The 16,671-nt window shown below is 52.0% G+C and overlaps 1 protein-coding gene across 7 annotated transcripts in view; it reads right to left on the bottom strand.

Moving 5' to 3' along the window:
- The window catches only part of NME9 (NME/NM23 family member 9), a 54,233-nt gene that overhangs the window by 12,826 nt on the left and 24,736 nt on the right, over positions 1 to 16,671 (bottom strand). For 5 of the 7 annotated variants that reach the window (XM_039487119.1, XM_039487117.1, XM_039487118.1 and 2 more), the window contains exon 3: positions 14,219 to 14,255. The exons of the other annotated variants lie outside the window; for them this stretch is intronic. In XM_039487119.1, the coding sequence (XP_039343053.1) occupies positions 14,219 to 14,251 (33 nt within the window). In that variant the 5' untranslated portion in view covers positions 14,252 to 14,255. The remainder of the gene's footprint in view (positions 1 to 14,218; positions 14,256 to 16,671) is intronic. 7 annotated transcript variants of the gene reach the window in all.

The raw sequence follows: 16,671 nt of genomic DNA, 5'->3' as shown, positions 1-16,671 counted from the left end.
GACACAGGAACAGCTGGAAGAAAGGTTCTGACTACATACTCAGTATTGAAAAGTCTCTTACAATACCCAATACCCAATGGGATGTTAATACCAAGACCCACTGTTCTGGGGTACATGAACCCCCCAGCAGGACTCTGGGTGTGTGGTAAGAGGGAAAGAGCACAGCTGTTTCATCTCCTCCCTTCAAGCAGATATATGTGGGTGCTGGCAGACGTAACAAGGTGGGGTTACTCTTGCCAACACTGCCTTTCTGACAGGGGAAGAGGGTACTTCTACTGCTCCTAAGGGAATCGGGCCCCGTCTCTCTGAGAGGGGAGCAGGACCCCAGCCACTGTCTCTGCAAGAGGGAAGGTCATTGGGCAGGTTCTGCCATTCCAGATTTTAAGGCAGAGCTAGTGGACAATCTACCCTCCCATTCAGACCTGTCCAGCCCCCTCTTCCCATTCCTGGTCACACAACACCCTATGGCAATGATAGCTGTTAATTATGTGGAAAGTCATGTGCTTACAATTGTCCTTTAACACAGTAGCAGCTGAAAAAATGGCCAAACCAGCACCATGTGATCACCCAGCTCTCTACAGACCATGTGGACCACAATTCAAGAAACTCAGGGCTAGAAAAGAGCACATGAGCATGTGCGTCTGGTAGGCACCAGTGCAAATTTCCCCATGGAGAAGTATTAAGTCAGCATTAAGGATCTGTATTACAGTGTAATTGCGAGGAATGTAATGTGTATTATGTTACTGTATATGCTGTAGGGGACTTATTTATAGAAAGGCAGAGTCTGTCAGTAAAAGTGGTGAATGTAATGTGTGGTGGTAAGATATGTTGAAGGAGGATACTCTACCTGGACACTTCTTGGCTTTTATGGCTTTGGGTGAATGTTCCTTTTAGGCAACCCTAACTGGGTGTTGCTTGTTTGCTTCTTTTATGGGAAAGTTCTTAGTTTGTGAGAATTTCTTTGGTTTTTTGAAGCTACATGTAGGAATTCAGTAGAAATGACACAGACCTTTCCTCCCCTCAGAAATTACAAGTGGAGCTGGAAGTTTTCCAGGCCAGGTGTCTGCCTCATACTTTTCTACTTTTTTTAAGTTTCCACAAATGAGATGAGGAAAAAACTATATTTTGTCCCTGTTACAAAATTTGTATAGTTGTTTTGTTGAGATGATCTAGTGCATCCATGCTTTGCAGCAAGGGCTTGAAATTTAGCAGGGATGTGCCTTTAGCTAGTGACAGGGATGTGTCTTTTGCTTTCTCGGTTTAAAAAAACAAAAAAGCCCAAATTTGGCCAGTTTGAAACATCTCAGTTTGCACATGCTCACTGAAGACTTGTTAGTGTGACAACTGAATGCTCTGAAGATTCCATCTGTAGACAGCATGCTCCAGTCTAAGGCTGTTGGGGCTGAACAGGTCTTTCCTTGCAATTGCTACAGGCCCGTGTGGCACCAGGCACAGAAACTGAAAGCAGGAAGATTCTCTCCAGTGCTTTCAATGCTCCTCCTGCTGCCCTGTGGAAGAGGATGCTGCCTGATTTGAATGTTGGTGGGACAAGGACCAGACCTGGGGCAGTAGCAAAATGAGTAGAATAGGACAAGAAGCCTGGAGTGGGATAGAACTTGGACTAGGGTGACCAGCAGGGCTGGCTCCAGAGTTTTTGCCACCCCAAGCAGCGAAAAAAAAAAAAAAAGCTGTGATCGTGATCGGTGGCAGCTCCACTGTGACGCTTTCTTCTTTGGCGTCAATTTGGTGGCAGGTCCTTCCCTCCGAGAGGGACTGAGGGACTCGCCGCCGAATTGCCACCGAAGAGCCCGACGTGCCGCCCCTTCCCCTTGGCCGCCCCAAGCACCTGCTTGCTGAGCTGCTGCCTGAAGCCGGCCCTGGTGACCAGATAGCAAGTGTGAAAAATCGGGACAGGGGGTGGGGGCTAATAGGAGCCTATATAAGCAAAAGACCCAAAAATCGGGACTGTCTCTATACAATCAGGACATCTGGTCACCCTAACTGGGATTGGGAGGAGGGAGACTAGTACTGGGAGCCAGTGGGAGAGAACAGAGATGGGGGAGATCTACTGGATTACAAGCTAGAGGATGGAGAAACGGACTGGCTGGTGACAGAGAGGAGGACTTGTATGAGAAGTCCAAAGGAATAAACTGAGGCGAGCTGGGCAAGAAGATTGAGACTGGGTTGAAGAGATGTGTGGGGGAGGGGTCGTGGAGGAAGTGACAAGACAGGGAAAAGCTGGAGGGGATGGGGTACAAGTGGTCAGGCTTGAGTGGAATAGAAGAAGGACTGTGACCTCCAGAGGACACTACCCTCCAGAACTTGGAATGGAATTAAATTCTTGAATCTCACCATTCCTTTTGTGACTGATTCAAGTAAGAGAATAAAAGCCTAATACTGTTATTAAGTAGCATGTTACTTCTTCAGTATGAGTGGTAGAAAAGACGGTTACTCACCTGTAGTAACTGGTGTTCTTCGAGATGTGTTGCTCCTATCCATTCCATGTAGGTGTGCGCGCCGCGCGTGCACGGCTCTCCGGAACATTTTTACCCTAGCAACTCCGGCGGGCCGGCTGGCGCCCCCTGGAGTGGCGCCGTCATGGCGCCTCTTATATACCTCAGCCGGCCCGTCCGCTCCTCAGTTCCTTCTTGCCGGCTATTCCGACAGTGGGGAAGGAGGGCGGGTCTGGAATGGATAGGAGCAACACATCTCGAAGAACACCAGTTACTACAGGTGAGTAACCGTCTTTTCTTCTTCGAGTGATTGCTCCTATGCATTCCATGTAGGTGATTCCCAAGCCTTACCTAGGCGGTGGGGTCGGAATGAGACGTGGCGGAGTGTAGCACCGCAGAGCCGAAGGCTGCGTCGTCTCGGGACTGCTGTACCAACGCATAATGGGAAGCGAAGGTGTGGACGGAAGACCAGGTGGCCGCTCTACAGATGTCCTGGATGGGAACGTGGGCCAGGAAGGCGGCCGACGAGGCGTGCGCCCTCGTCGAGTGTGCAGTGAGTCGGCACGGGGGGACGCGAGCAAGTTCGTAGCACGCCCTTATGCAGGATGTCACCCAGGAAGAAATCCGTTGAGAGGAGACAGGCTCGCCTTTCATGCGCTCCGCAATCGCGACAAAGAGCTGGGAGGAACGCCGGAAGGACTTAGTTCGGTCAATGTAAAAGGCGAGGGCCCTACGGACGTCGAGGGTGTGGAGCTGCTGCTCACGAGGTGAGGCGTGCGGCTTTGGAAAGAAGACCGGAAGGAAGATCTCCTGATTAAGATGAAAGGGCGACACCACCTTTGGGAGGAAGGCCGGATGTGGCCGAAGCTGCACTTTGTCCGCGTGGAAGACGGTATATGGGGGACCCGCCGTCAGGGCGCGGAGTTCGGAGACTCGTCTGGCGGATGTGATCGCCACGAGGAAGGCCGTCTTCCAGGTGAGATGGAGCAGAGAGCACGTGGCCAGGGGCTCGAAGGGTGGGCGCATCAGCTGGGTGAGAACCAGGTTCAGATCCCACGTTGGAGCAGGCGGACGCACTTGAGGGTAGAGGCGGTCCAACCCCTTGAGGAATCGGGCAACCATGGGGTTGGAAAACACGGAGCGACCATCTACAGGGGGCCGAAAGGCCGAAAGTGCCGCCAGGTGTACCCTCAGGGACGAGATCGCGAGACCTTGGCCTTTCAGGTACCAGAGGTAGTCGAGGACCGTCTGGATAGGGGTCGAGAAGGGGTTAAGACCTTGCTGATCGCACCAAAGGGCAAAGCGTTTCCACTTCGCCAGGTAGGTAGAGCGTGTGGAGGGTTTTCTGCTTTCAAGCAGAACTTGCTGCACCGCCGCGGAACAGGTCCTCTCCGCGTCGGTCAACCACTCAGGAACCAGGCTGTAAGATGCAGCGACTGCAGGTTCGGGTGACAAAGCCTGCCGAGGTCCTGAGAGATGAGGTCCGGCCATAACGGTAGGGGAATGGGATCCCGGATCGAGAGCTCGAGGAGCAGGGTATACCAGTGCTGCCTCGGCCAGGCCGGAGCGACGAGTATGACACGGGCCTTGTCCCTCCGCAGCTTGAGCAGTACTCGGTGGACTAGCGGGAACGGCGGAAACGCGTATAGAAGGGGACCCGTCCAGGGCATGAGGAACGCATCGGAGATGGAGTCCGGAGCCCGACCCTGGTACGAACAGAACCTGTGGCACTTCCTGTTGGTCCTGGAGGCAAACAGGTCGATTTGGGGAAATCCCCACCTTTGGAAGATGGTGTGGGCCACATCGGGATGAAGGGACCACTCGTGGGAAGCGAAGGACCTGCTCAGGCGGTCGGCCAGCGTGTTCTGCACTCCTGGTAGAAAGAACGCTTCGAGGCGAATCGAGTGGGTCACGCACAGGTCCCATAGGAGCATCGCCTCCTTGCACAGCGGGGAGGATCGGGCCCCGCCCTGTTTGTTCAGATAGAACATGGCTGCCGTGTTGTCCGTGTATACCGCCACGCAGCGGTCCCGGAGGTGTGCAAGAAAGGCGAGACAAGCCAGGCGGATCGCTCTCAACTCCCGGACGTTGATGTGCAGGGAGAGCTCCTGGGCCGACCAGAGGCCCTGAGTGTGCAGGTCTCCCATGTGAGCCCCCCATCCAAGCGCCGAAGCGTCTGTGGTCAGGGTGACCGACGGGCGAGGGGGGCGAAACGGAACCCCGGCGCAGACCACCTCCGGATGCAGCCACCAGGTGAGCGTCTGGAGAGTGGGGTCTGAGACCGTGACCACCATATCTATAGGGTCGCGGTGGGGGCGGTACACCGAAGTCAGCCACATCTGGAACGGACGGAGCCTCAGCCTCGCGTTCGCGGTCACAAAGGTGCACGCGGCCATGTGGCCCAGCAGGCGGAGGCAGGACCGGGCCGTCGTGGAAGGGAAGGCTTGTAAGGTGCGAATGAGCGAGGCCATCGTCTCGTGTCGAGAACGAGGGAGGCAGGCCCTGGCGAGGTTGGAGTCGAGGACCGCTCCTATGAACTCCAATCGCTGTGCCGGAAGTAATTGGGACTTCTCGGTGTTGACGAGGAGGCCGAGAGACCGGAACAGGTGCAGTATCTCTGAGAGCTGAGCTGTCACCAGCTCTTGAGAGCGTCCACGGATCAGCCAGTTGTCGAGATACGGGTATACATGGATTCTGCGACGACGGAGAGCTGCGGCTACGACTGCCATGCACTTGGTGAACACCCTCGGGGCAGTGGAGAGGCCGAAGGGTAACACCGCAAACTGGTAGTGGGTCTCGTTGACCGTGAAGCGCAGGAAGCGTCTGTGGGGGGGGTAAATCGCCACATGAAAGTAAGCATCCTTCATGTCGAGGGCGGCAAACCAGTCTCCCGGATCCAAGGAAGGGATAATGGTCCCCAAGGTTACCATCCGAAACTTGAGCTTGCAGAGGTATCTGTTCAGCTCCCGGAGGTCTAAGATGGGACGAAGACCTCCTTTCGCCTTGGGGATGAGGAAATATCTGGAGTAGAATCCCCTGCCCCGCCTGCAGGGAGGCACCTCCTCGATAGCACCCACGCTCAACAGAGTCTGCACCTCCTGTATGAGGACTTGCTCGTGAGAGGGGTCCCTGAAGAGGGACGGGGAAGGTGGGTGGGAGGGGGGGGGGGCGAAATAAACTGTAGGCGGTAGCCGTGCTGGATGGTGCTGAGGACCCAGCTGTCCGATGTTATAGCAGACCACGCCGGAAGGAAGCGGGCAAGGCGACTGGAAAACAAAAGGGATGGATCCTGGGGGGAGAGTGATGGGCCGTCCTCGGGCGTCCCGTCAAAAGGCCGGCTTTTGAGCTTGCGGGGCCTTGGACGAGTTCTGCGCCTGATTGTGCCGCCCCCCCGACGGTCTACGGCGGAAGGGGGCCGTCCGGCGGTTGTTGAACGGCCGAGCCCTGGCCTGGTTGAAGGGTCGGTAGGGCTGCTGACGGAATGAGCGCCTCTGCGTGGCCGGCGTGTGCATACCTAGCGTCCGTATCGCAACCCTCCCATCCTTTAGGGACTGAATTCTGGCATCCGTTTTCTCAGAAAACAGTCCCTGCGTGTCAAACGGGAGGTCCTGGAGGGTGTACTGGACCTCAGGTGGGAGGGTGGAAGACTGAAGCCACGCAATGCGGCGCATCGTCACCCCGGATGCTACCGTACGAGCCCCTGAGTCTGCTGCGTCCACGGCCGCTTTGATCAGGGTTCTGGAGGCTAACTTGCCCTCCTCCAGCAGCGCTGAGAATTCGGGGCGGGAGTCCTGAGGGGTTAGCTCCGTGAATTTTGCAAGGCACCCCAAGATATTAAAAGTATATCGAGATAACAGGGCCATCTGGTTGGCGATGCGGAGTTGGAGACCTCCCGCCGAATAGATTTTACGCCCTAATAAGTCCATGCGCCGGGTGTCTTTCGACTTTGGCGCAGCGGCAGGTTGTCCATGCCGTTCGCGGTCATTGACCGACTGGACCACCAGCGAGTCCGGGGTGGGGTGTACATACAAGTATTCGTATCCCTGGGGCGGGACGGAATACTTCCTTTCGACGCCTCGCGCCGTGGGGGCAACGGAGGAAGGCGACTGCCAGATAGTGGCACTGTTCTTTTGAATGGTGCGAATAAATGGGAGCGCCACTCTGACAGGGGCGTCATCTCCCACAACGTCCGTAATCGGGTCCTCGACTTCTTGCACCTCCTCTATGGGCAAATTAATGGCCTTTGCCACCCTTCTGAGAAGGTCCTGGTGTGCCCTGAGGTCAATGGGCGGGGGCCCTGATGGCGAGGCCCCTGCTACCGCCTCATCTGGAGAGGACGACGAGGAGTGGCCCGGCAGCACCTCCTCCTGTTGGTGCTCCCCCACCTGGCGATCTGGTGGCAGCGAGTCCTGGCCCAAAGATGGGTCGTGGGCGGCGGCTTGCGTCGGTGGAGACAGGGGGGCTCTACTGACGGTGGCCACCGGTACCGACGGTGCCGAGCCCGGCTGCCTGGGTGGCAGGGGAGGCCCCTGTTCATATTGCGCCCAGGGTACCCAATGTCCCCAATACTGGGGTCCATGATCCGGCGGAATGGAACCGGCTCTGAAATCCACCGCACTGCCTTGGGGTGAGGCTACGGAGGGTTCCCTTGAGGGCCAGGGTGGAGCCGTGGCGGTGCCTGGGCGGGCGTCCAGCGCCAGTGTGAGACGACCCTCTGGTGCCGGGGGTCGGTGCCGGGCGTCTCGGGGGTCCAGTGGCGAGCGGAACCTGTGCTGCGCATGGTGCCGGGAGCCGGATCTCCGGTGCCGGGAGCCAGATCTGCGGCATCGGGAGCTGGATCTCCGGTGCCGAGAAGGGGAGCGGCGGCGGCGGGAGCTCGACCAGCGACGCCGGGAGCTCGACCGGCGGTGCCGGGAACCGGACCTCGAGCGAGATCTGCGGCGCCTTGAACGGCTGCGCGAGTCCCGACATCCGCGGTGCCTGGACGCGGACCTGCTGCGGTGCCGGTGACTTCGTGACCGGGACCTGGAGCGCCGCCGGGAGTACGACCGGCCCCGCGATGGAGAGCGGTGCCGGGACTGCGACCGGTGCCGGGACGCTGAGCGGCGTCGCGATGGCGATCTCCGGCGGGATGGGGAGCGGTGCCTCGGTGACCGTCTCCGGGAGATGGACCGGGATCGAGTCCGGATTCTGGAGCCGCGGTCGCCACGGTCGCCCGGGGCTGGAGGGCGCACCATCGCTGGCTTGCCGAGGGACTTGAATGTCCGCACCGGTGGTGCCGGCGGCTGATATGACGGGGCCGTCGCCTCGATCAGTTCTCTCGCCGTCGCGAACGCCTCCGGCGTCGACGGGATCCTCAGCTCCTCCTCGGTGGGCACCGGGGAGCTGGGCGGAGCCGGACTCGACGGGCCATGCGGCGCCGGAGTCAACGGCGCGGTGCACTTCGCGTGCACTGCCTCAGCCTGCACCATTTTCGTTGGAGGCGGCTGGGCTAACGGCTTCCGCTGCTGTTTCGCGGTGGCCGTCTTCGGCGCCTTGTGCTTCCTCCCCGGGGAGAGGGAGCGGTGCCGGGTCTTTGGTGCCGGCTCGGTGCCGGAGCGGCTCGGTGCAGCCGGAGCGCTGCTCGTCGAGGCGGTTTGCGGTGCCGCTGGAGCTGGCGCCGGAGGTTGGAGCGCAGACTCCATCAGTAAGTGCTTCAGCCTAGAGTCTCTCTCTTTCCTCGTACGAGGCTTAAAGGCTATGCAAATAGAGCACTTATCTGGCCGATGCGACTCTCCGAGGCAGCGGAGGCAAGAGTCGTGCGGGTCGCTAACCGGCATAGGCCGCTGGCAAGCCGCACAGGGCTTGAAACCCGGTGCTCCGGGCATAAGCCCGCACCGGGGCGGAAGAAGAGGGGTAAACCCTCTAATTCCCTAACTATTATACACTATACACTATATATATATACAACTATAAGAAGAACTTAACTAACTACTAACACTATCTACACTAGAACTATGGAGAAACACTAGGGTTGTGGAGGTAAGGGAGCACTCCACTGTTCCAACTGGCCGTCACGGGCGGGAAGAAGGAACTGAGGAGCGGACGGGCCGGCTGAGGTATATAAGGGGCGCCATGACGGCGCCACTCCAGGGGGCGCCAGCCGGCCCGCCGGAGTTGCTAGGGTAAAAATGTTCCGGAGAGCCGTGCATGCGCGGCGCGCACACCTACATGGAATGCATAGGAGCAATCACTCGAAGAAGAAGTCAGAGCTGTGCAGCAGAAGGTCACGGTTTCAAACCTTGCTGACAACCAAGCAAACCCTATTTTACCAAGCCCCTGAAAGCAGCTTGTTCTTGGACTGGGGTGCTATTTCCACTGTCAGGCATCTTCCCAGCCAACCAAACATCACCGCTGATTAAATTTATCTGTTTTATTTGGGTGGTTTTCTTGTAAGTTAAGTAGAAATTATCAATTTTTGAAGAGAAGGGCTAGAAGACTTGAGGAGAAAAACAGGGTGTGAATTTCAAAGACGGGATATTCATAGATTCTAAGTCCAGAAGGGATCACTGTGATCATCTAGTCTGACCTCCTGTACAACACAGGACATAGAACTTCCCCACAATCATTCCTAGAGCATATATTCAGAAAAAACATCCAGTCTTGATAAAAAAATTGCCAGTGATACAGAATCTACCATGACAGTTCCAGTGGTTAATTACATAAAGTGTTCCAGTGGTTAATTACTCTCACCATTAAAAATTTATGCCTTATTTCCAGTTTGAATTTGTCTAGCTTCAACTTCCAGACATTGGATCACCTTAGACCTTTTTCTGCTGGATTGAAGAGCCCATAATTAAATATTTGTTCCCCATGTAGGTGCTTATAGACTATAATCAAGTCACCCCTTCAACCTTCTTTTTGTTAAACTAAACAGATTGAGCTCCCTGAGTCTACCACCATAAGGCAGGTTTTCTAATCCTTTCATCATTCTTGTGGCTCTTCTCTGTACCTATTTCAATTTATCAATATCTTTCTTGAAATGTGGACACTAGAACTGGACACAGGATTCCAGCAGCAGTCGCACGAATGCCAAATACAGAGATAAAATAACTTCTCTACTCCTACTTGAGTTTCCCCTGTTTATGCATCCCAGGATTGCATTAGCTCTTTGGCCACAGTGTCACACTGGGAGCTCATATTCAGCTGCTTATCCACCATCAACCCCAAATCTTTTTCAGAGTCACTGCTTCCCAGCATAGCGTCTCCCATCCTGTAAGTATGGCCTACATTCTTGGGGTATACATTTACATGTAGCCATATTAAAATGCGTATTGCTTGTGCCCAGTTTACTACGCAATCCAGATCACTTTGTATCACTGACCTGTCCTCGTCACTATTTACTATTCTCCCAATTGTTGTGTCTGCAAACTTTATCAGTGATAATTTTACATTTTCTTCCAGGTCATTAATAATAATGTTAAATAGCATAGGGCCACAAACTGAGTTCTGTGGGATCCCAGGAATCCTGCATATGCTGTGTATGAATTTTGAACTTGGTGGGTATTATAGTTTTCATGCAAAAGGGGCACAAAGTTTTGTGAGATGCCATGCAAGATTTATGCATGTGATTTTAAAAATTCACATACTTTTCTAAGAGTACTTTCTGCTTTTAGTTGTTTAAAACAAGGAATTGTTTCATTTCAGAAACACCAAGGTCCTGTCAAAGCAAATGCCCTATTCCACTTTTACCCTAGAGCAGACATGGGCAAACTATGGCCCATGGGACCGTCCTGCCCAGGCCCTGAGCTCCAGGCTGGGGAGCCTAGTCCCCGGCCCCTCCCCCGCTGTCCTCCCACCGCCGCGTGGGCTGCACGCTGGCCCGCCGCTCCCGTGGGTGACACGGCTGCGAGCTCCTACTGCTGGTAAGGGGGAGGGGAGCGGGGGGGTTAAGTAAGGGAGCAGGGTATCCTGGGGAGCAGTCAGGGAGGAGGGGGCGGTTGGATGGGGAGGAGGTTCTGGGGGGGCAGTCAGGGGATGGGGAACAGGGAGGGTTGAGAGTGGGAGTCCCGGGGGGCCTGTCAGGGGGCAGGGAGTGGGGGGGGGGGTTGGATAAGGGAGTGGGATCCCAGGAGTGGGTGGTCAGGGGACAAGGAGCAGCGGGGTTGGATGTGTTGGAGGTTCTGAGGGGGGCAGTCAGGGGGCAGGAAGTGGGAGGGGGCGGATAGGGGGCGGGGTCCAGGCTGTTTGGGGAGGCACAGCCTTCCCTACCCAGCCCTCCATACAGTTGTGCAACCCCGATGTGGCCCTCGGGCCAAAAAGTTTGCCCACCCCTGCCCTAGAGCCACCATTGGTGCCTCAGTAATACCACTAGAACTTAATACTTGACTTTTCACTTTGGCCACTGGATGGCAGGATTTATATTAGGGTCACCCTTCCTGCATCAGTAAAGATTATGCTATTATGGGTTGAATTTTAAATGCAGTTCTTAACATTGTGTTTCTTGAGATGCTCAATGAAGTGCCTGCCTTCACTGTTGCTAGTGAGCCATATGCAGATGAATGCATATTGGTATCAGATCAAATCCATTTTTTCCAAGTCCACTTGGCACTGTGGAAACAAAGATGAGATGATATCTCTCCAGGTACCTAATATATAACATATGGCAGATTATCACAGGGAGGCTTTGCAGAGAAGTGAAGTTTCAGCACTGACTGCTGCAGAAAAGAAATGCCGTCTACGGAAGGAACTCTATACCATACAAGAACCAAATCGGCACAGAGGGCTAGCCAGACTGCTACCCCTCTGTGAGGTTGGCCCCATTACACAAATGTAACACTAGATACTCTAAACTAAGAAATGTCCAGGCCACTGTTTACAGAACAGACCTATGTCCCTTCTGGCTAATGGTATCTGTGACATTCCCCTTTGGTGTTATCTGGACCGGTGATCTGCTAGGTCACTCCAATCCTTGACTCTGGGAGCCAGCCTTACCCTGCTCTGCTGTGAGAACCTCCACTCCTGGGCTGTTCACGCACAGCCTCTGGCATGTAAGCTGCTCCTTGGATTGTGCAACCAAATGACACTAGCCAATATCTCTGATCCCAGACACAACTCTAGGAACCTCCATCTTGCAGCGTCCAGTTATGCCCACTGGATGCTGCAAGCTTATATGAGTTTGTCAATTTAACAAAGAAATTGATATGTGCCAGGCTTGTTATCCCAAGGGGAGTCTCTGACATGCTTCAAACCAAATGCACTGCTTCAGGTAGAATAAACAAACAGATTTATTAACTACAAAGATAGACTTTAAGTGATATTAAGTGATAGGCAAAAAGTCAGAGTGGTTACCAAAATAAAATAAAATATAAGAATGCAGTCTAACCTCTCAACCCTATTAGACTGGGCAACATCTAGATTAAGCAGTTTTTCTCACCCCACTGGATATTGCAGTTCTTAATATACAGGTTTGTTCCTGAAACCTGGGCCAATCTTCTCTGATGGAGTCTTGTCTTCTTCTCAGTGTCTTAGTTGCTTGCAGCGAAGGTGGGGGCAGGAGAAGGGTCCAGTATATGTCCACTCTGTCTGTTTTATACCCTCAGTCCATGTGGTTGGGGAGCACAAGTCCAGGCATGTCTGAGGGGCATTGCTGAGTCTCTCCAAGCAAGGTTGAGCAATTCCCCTGGTGTGGCCTCATGCAGGTGAGTCATTGCATTGCAGCTCCCTTGATGGACAAAGGCTGTTGATGGGTCGTTTGACACCCGCCCGGGCATTGGTTACTTTCCTTACTGTTGCCTCTGGGGAGCTAATATCTCTCTGATTCCCCAACTTACAGCATGTTTTAGTGACCACCATACAACACAATTCTCATAATTTCATATGCATTAATGATACACATATATGGATATTGTAGTGACTTTCAGCAGATCATAACCTTTCCCCAGATACCTTACAAGGCATGCTTTATATGTAAGATCATGATTATATGTAAATGAGGAATATGGGGGTTACAGTACACTCCCCCAAGGTATAGAATGTCACAGTATTCATCTATATAAATGCATAAATATAGTACTCCTACCCTGACAGATTAACAACCAACCCAGTCCACATAATACAAAGCACTAGGCAGGCTGTCACATTCAACAAAACCCACCTGCTCCACAACCCCAATGTTCAGCCCTCCACAGACTCTCATCCTGTTTCAAAATAGTTGGGCCTTGAAGTGTAACCTGAAGGTCACCAGATCCCACACAGGGCACTGAGCTTCAAAGCTCTTAATGGAAAAGGCACTGCCAGCACCCCTCCCCAATGGAAAAGGCCAACGTCTCCCTCCGAGAGTGAGCTACCAGCCTATCTGAAGATGCAACAATCCACCCTGCCCTGAAGAAGCCAACACATAATAAAGCCAATCTGTCCAACTACTGTTCTTGTCTCTAACCTTCTCCTTAAGTCAAAATAATGGAAAAAGTACTGGCAACTGCCCTCCAAGACCACATGCTGATAGCCTGGATCACACACAATCTGGTTTCAGACCACAGTGTAGAACAGAGACAGATCTTGTAGCACAAAAATAACCTCCTTATAGTTATTGACTCAGATTTTGAGGCCAGAGGGAACCATTTACTCTAAACTCCTGCATGACACAGGCCAGAATTTTACCCAGCAATTCCTGCATCAAGCCCAGTAACTTGTGGTTGTAATACAGAAGAGTTAGAAAGACAGATGACCTCAATTTAAAGTTTCCAGGTGATGCAGAATCCACCTTGTCCTTAGTAATATGTTCCAGTGGGTAGGTATCCACAGTGTTAAAAAATTGCACCTTATTTCCAATTTGAGTTTTCCTACCTTCAGCTTCCACCTATTGGATCTTCTTATGCCTTTGTCTGTGTGAGTCAAGACCCATCTGGTATCAGAAATCTCCTCCCCACATATGTATTAATTGATTATGAGCAATTCACTCTTAACCTTTTCTTCCATCAGTTCAGTAGACTGATCTCCTTCAGTCTCTCAGTATCAGGCAGATTTTCCAGACCTAGAATCTTTCTCATAGCTCTTCTTTCAACCCTCTCAAATTCTCCAATATCTTCTTTAAAGTGTGGACACCAAAACTATACGCAATATTCCAGCAATAGTCTCATTTATGCCATGTGCAGAGGTAATACCATCTCCCTACTCCTATTCAATATTCTTTGAAAGACTAAGCTGGAAGTGGTAGAAGTTTCTCAGTTTTCTTAGGGAAGCCAAACTCTAGCTGAGTGTCATCACTGGAATGAACCCCACCTATTGCTTTCTGTACCCCTTACAGGAGTGGCTCTTTTTCCAAGTTCTCCTACTGCTTTGGCTCTCAGCACAGAAAGACTTTCTAGACAGATTTCCTACACAATTCTTTTTATATGGTGACGACCCTGAGGAAATCAAAATGTAACAGAATAGGAATTGAAAGTACCTTCTTGGAAGAGCAGCTGTGAATGGTGTTCAGATTTCCACAGAGGTCTTGGTGGAAGAGGCTGAATTACCACAACCCCTTATTGTAAATGACCCTGCTGCATCCTTTAAAAACACTTACTTCAGGGGCTGCTCTGATTTGCTGCAACCTCCCCATCTCTCCCACCCTGTGCTCCCTCAAAGACGACTTGCCTCTGCTGGGACCCTGCCCCATCGCTTTCCAAGCAGAAGCTGGAGTAACTCAGGCTAAATCTACCCCACAGTACTGACAGCAAGTATAAAAGGTGCCATACCATCAGTTCAGAAATGTATTTGTAGCGTGGACCTCTATTACTGACCTGCAGTATTATCTCCTTCTTCTTACTGGCCATTATTCTGCAAGAAGAATAGAAGTCACTAAAACAACAGTACAGAGCAATTGCTGTTTGCAGTTCAGAGCCACCTCACAGCAGCATAATCAATGATCTAGTACAAAAGAGGGAGTCCTCTTTCTACAACTGAAATTCACATGCTGGCCAGCCCGCTGTTGTAGGGAAAGGCTTTTCATGCCATGCTCAGCCAGCAGGGTTTCACATTGTTCAACAGTGCCCCTTCCCCACCACTAGGTACTAGTGTTGGCGGGCTCCTCTGGAAGGATTCATATGGCCAGAAGGGACCATTGTGATCTCACCACATGTTTACTAATCCTTTAATTATTCTAATAGCTCATCTCGGAACCCTCTCCAATTTATCAACATCCTTCTTGAACTGTAGACACCAGAACCTCTCACAACTCCTACTTGAGATTCCCGTTTATGCATCCAAGAATTGCATTAGCTGTTTTGGCCATAGCGTCACACTGGGAGCTCATGTTCAGCTGATTAGCCACCATGATCCCCAAATCTTTTTCAGAGTCACTGTTTCTAAGGAGAGCCCCCATCCTGTCATTTTGGCCTATATTCTTTGTTCCTAGACGTGTACATTTACAGTTAGCCATATTAAAATGCATATTGTTTGCCTGTGCCCAAGTTAAGAAGCAATCCATAGATTCATAGATCCCAAGGCCAGAAGGGACCACTGTGATTATCTAGTCTGGCCTTCTGTGGAATAAAGGTCAGAAAACTTCCCCAAAATAATCCCTAAAGCAGATCCACCAAATCGTTCCAGTGGTTAAATACTCTCACTGTTGAAAATTTATGTCTTATTTCCAGCCTGAATTTGTCTATCTTAAACTTCCAGCCACTGGATTGTGTTATAGATCGCTCTGTATCAATGACCTGTCCTCTTAATTATTTACCATTCCTCCAATTTTTGTGTTGTCTGAAAACTTTATCAATGATGATTTTATGGGGGTTTTTTTCAGGACATTGATAAAAATATTAAATAGCATAAGGCCAAGAACCAATCCCAGTGGACCCCATTAGAAACGCACCCATTCCATGATTCCCTGTTCATAATCACATTTTGGGACCTATCAGTTAGCAAGTTTTTAATCCATTAGATGTGTGCCATGTTAATTTTATATCACTCTAGTTTTTAAATCAAAATGTTGTGTGGTACCAAGTGAATTGCCTTACAGAAGTCTAAATAAATTACATCAACACTATCACCTTCACTAACCAAACCTGTAAGCTCATTAAAAAAATACATCTCAGGCCATCTCAGCCAGAATGGTAAGTCTGTGCCACACGTAGGCTCACACAGAGCACTGACATGCTGCTACTCCCCAGGAGTTTCAATATTTCAAGACATGTGCTGTGTCATATTCAAGAATGCACTAAAGCAGCAAATCCAATCCTCTGGCAAAGAACCCACAGGAAGCCTCCCATATACACCACAGACCTATGCAGGTGCAAGGCCAAACAGCCTGCTGACTGCAGAAATGTTTTAGTGCAGTGCTGGTCAGAGGAGTGTTGTATGCAAAGGATACTTCCTTGCTCCTCGGCCCTGCCCTGTGGGGTATGACTGCCAGAGTGCTAGGAGATGCTTGCATCACTTGGAACCCCTGCTTAAGCTCAGATGAACACAGCAGGGGTGTTGAATGCCAGTGCAAGAGCTTCAAGTCAGCTCAGAAATAAGACAAAGCTCAAGTGAATGGCACACTGGACTGTTCTTCATGGGCCAGCCTATCAAAGGCCTAGGCACCAATTAAACTAGCTTAGACTACAATCAGGCAATGGAGTAATGGTGGGGACAGCCCAGCACTGCACTGGCTGGGGGAGCATGAGCAGGGGGCCAGGTGTAGCCACTCATAGAGTGGGACGGGACTCTCCTCCCCATCAGTGCACAGCTGCAGTATGTTAGCAGGCAGGCATGCTGCCTGCCCTACTCTGGGCCATCCATCTTAGTAGCTGGCAGCCTCCCAATCTGTGCAGAGGGGGTGGCTCTCCATCAGAGATGCCGGAACAGGAGTGGGCCAGGGAACCATGGCCCCATCACTTTTAAAAGTGGGAGGTTGAGTGATGGGGGGGGGGTGCGGCAGAGAGGAGCAAGCAGAGAGCGTGGTCTTGGGGGGGAAGAGTTGGCACAGGAACGGAGCTTTGCAGGAAGAGGTGGCGCGAGGGCAGGGGCTCATGGAGAAGGGGTCATGCAAGAGCAGGGCCTTGGAGGGATAGGTTAACACAGGAGGCAGGGGAGCTTCCACCACTCCTGCTCTCCATTCTCCAGGTACTGCTGCATCCCAGCCAACCAGCCAGTGAAGGGGGAGGGTGCCCAGACACTAAGGGTATGTCTACACTACAAGACTATTTCGAATCAACTTAAGTCGAATTTGTGGAATCGACCTTATGAAGTCGAATTTGTGTATCCACAC

The sequence above is a fragment of the Mauremys reevesii genome, linkage group 9 (assembly GCF_016161935.1).
Source record: "Mauremys reevesii isolate NIE-2019 linkage group 9, ASM1616193v1, whole genome shotgun sequence".
In the NCBI taxonomy this organism is placed as follows: domain Eukaryota; kingdom Metazoa; phylum Chordata; order Testudines; family Geoemydidae; genus Mauremys; species Mauremys reevesii.
Note: the sequence above shows the minus strand (reverse complement) of the source record. Positions and strands in the feature narration are given on the sequence as shown.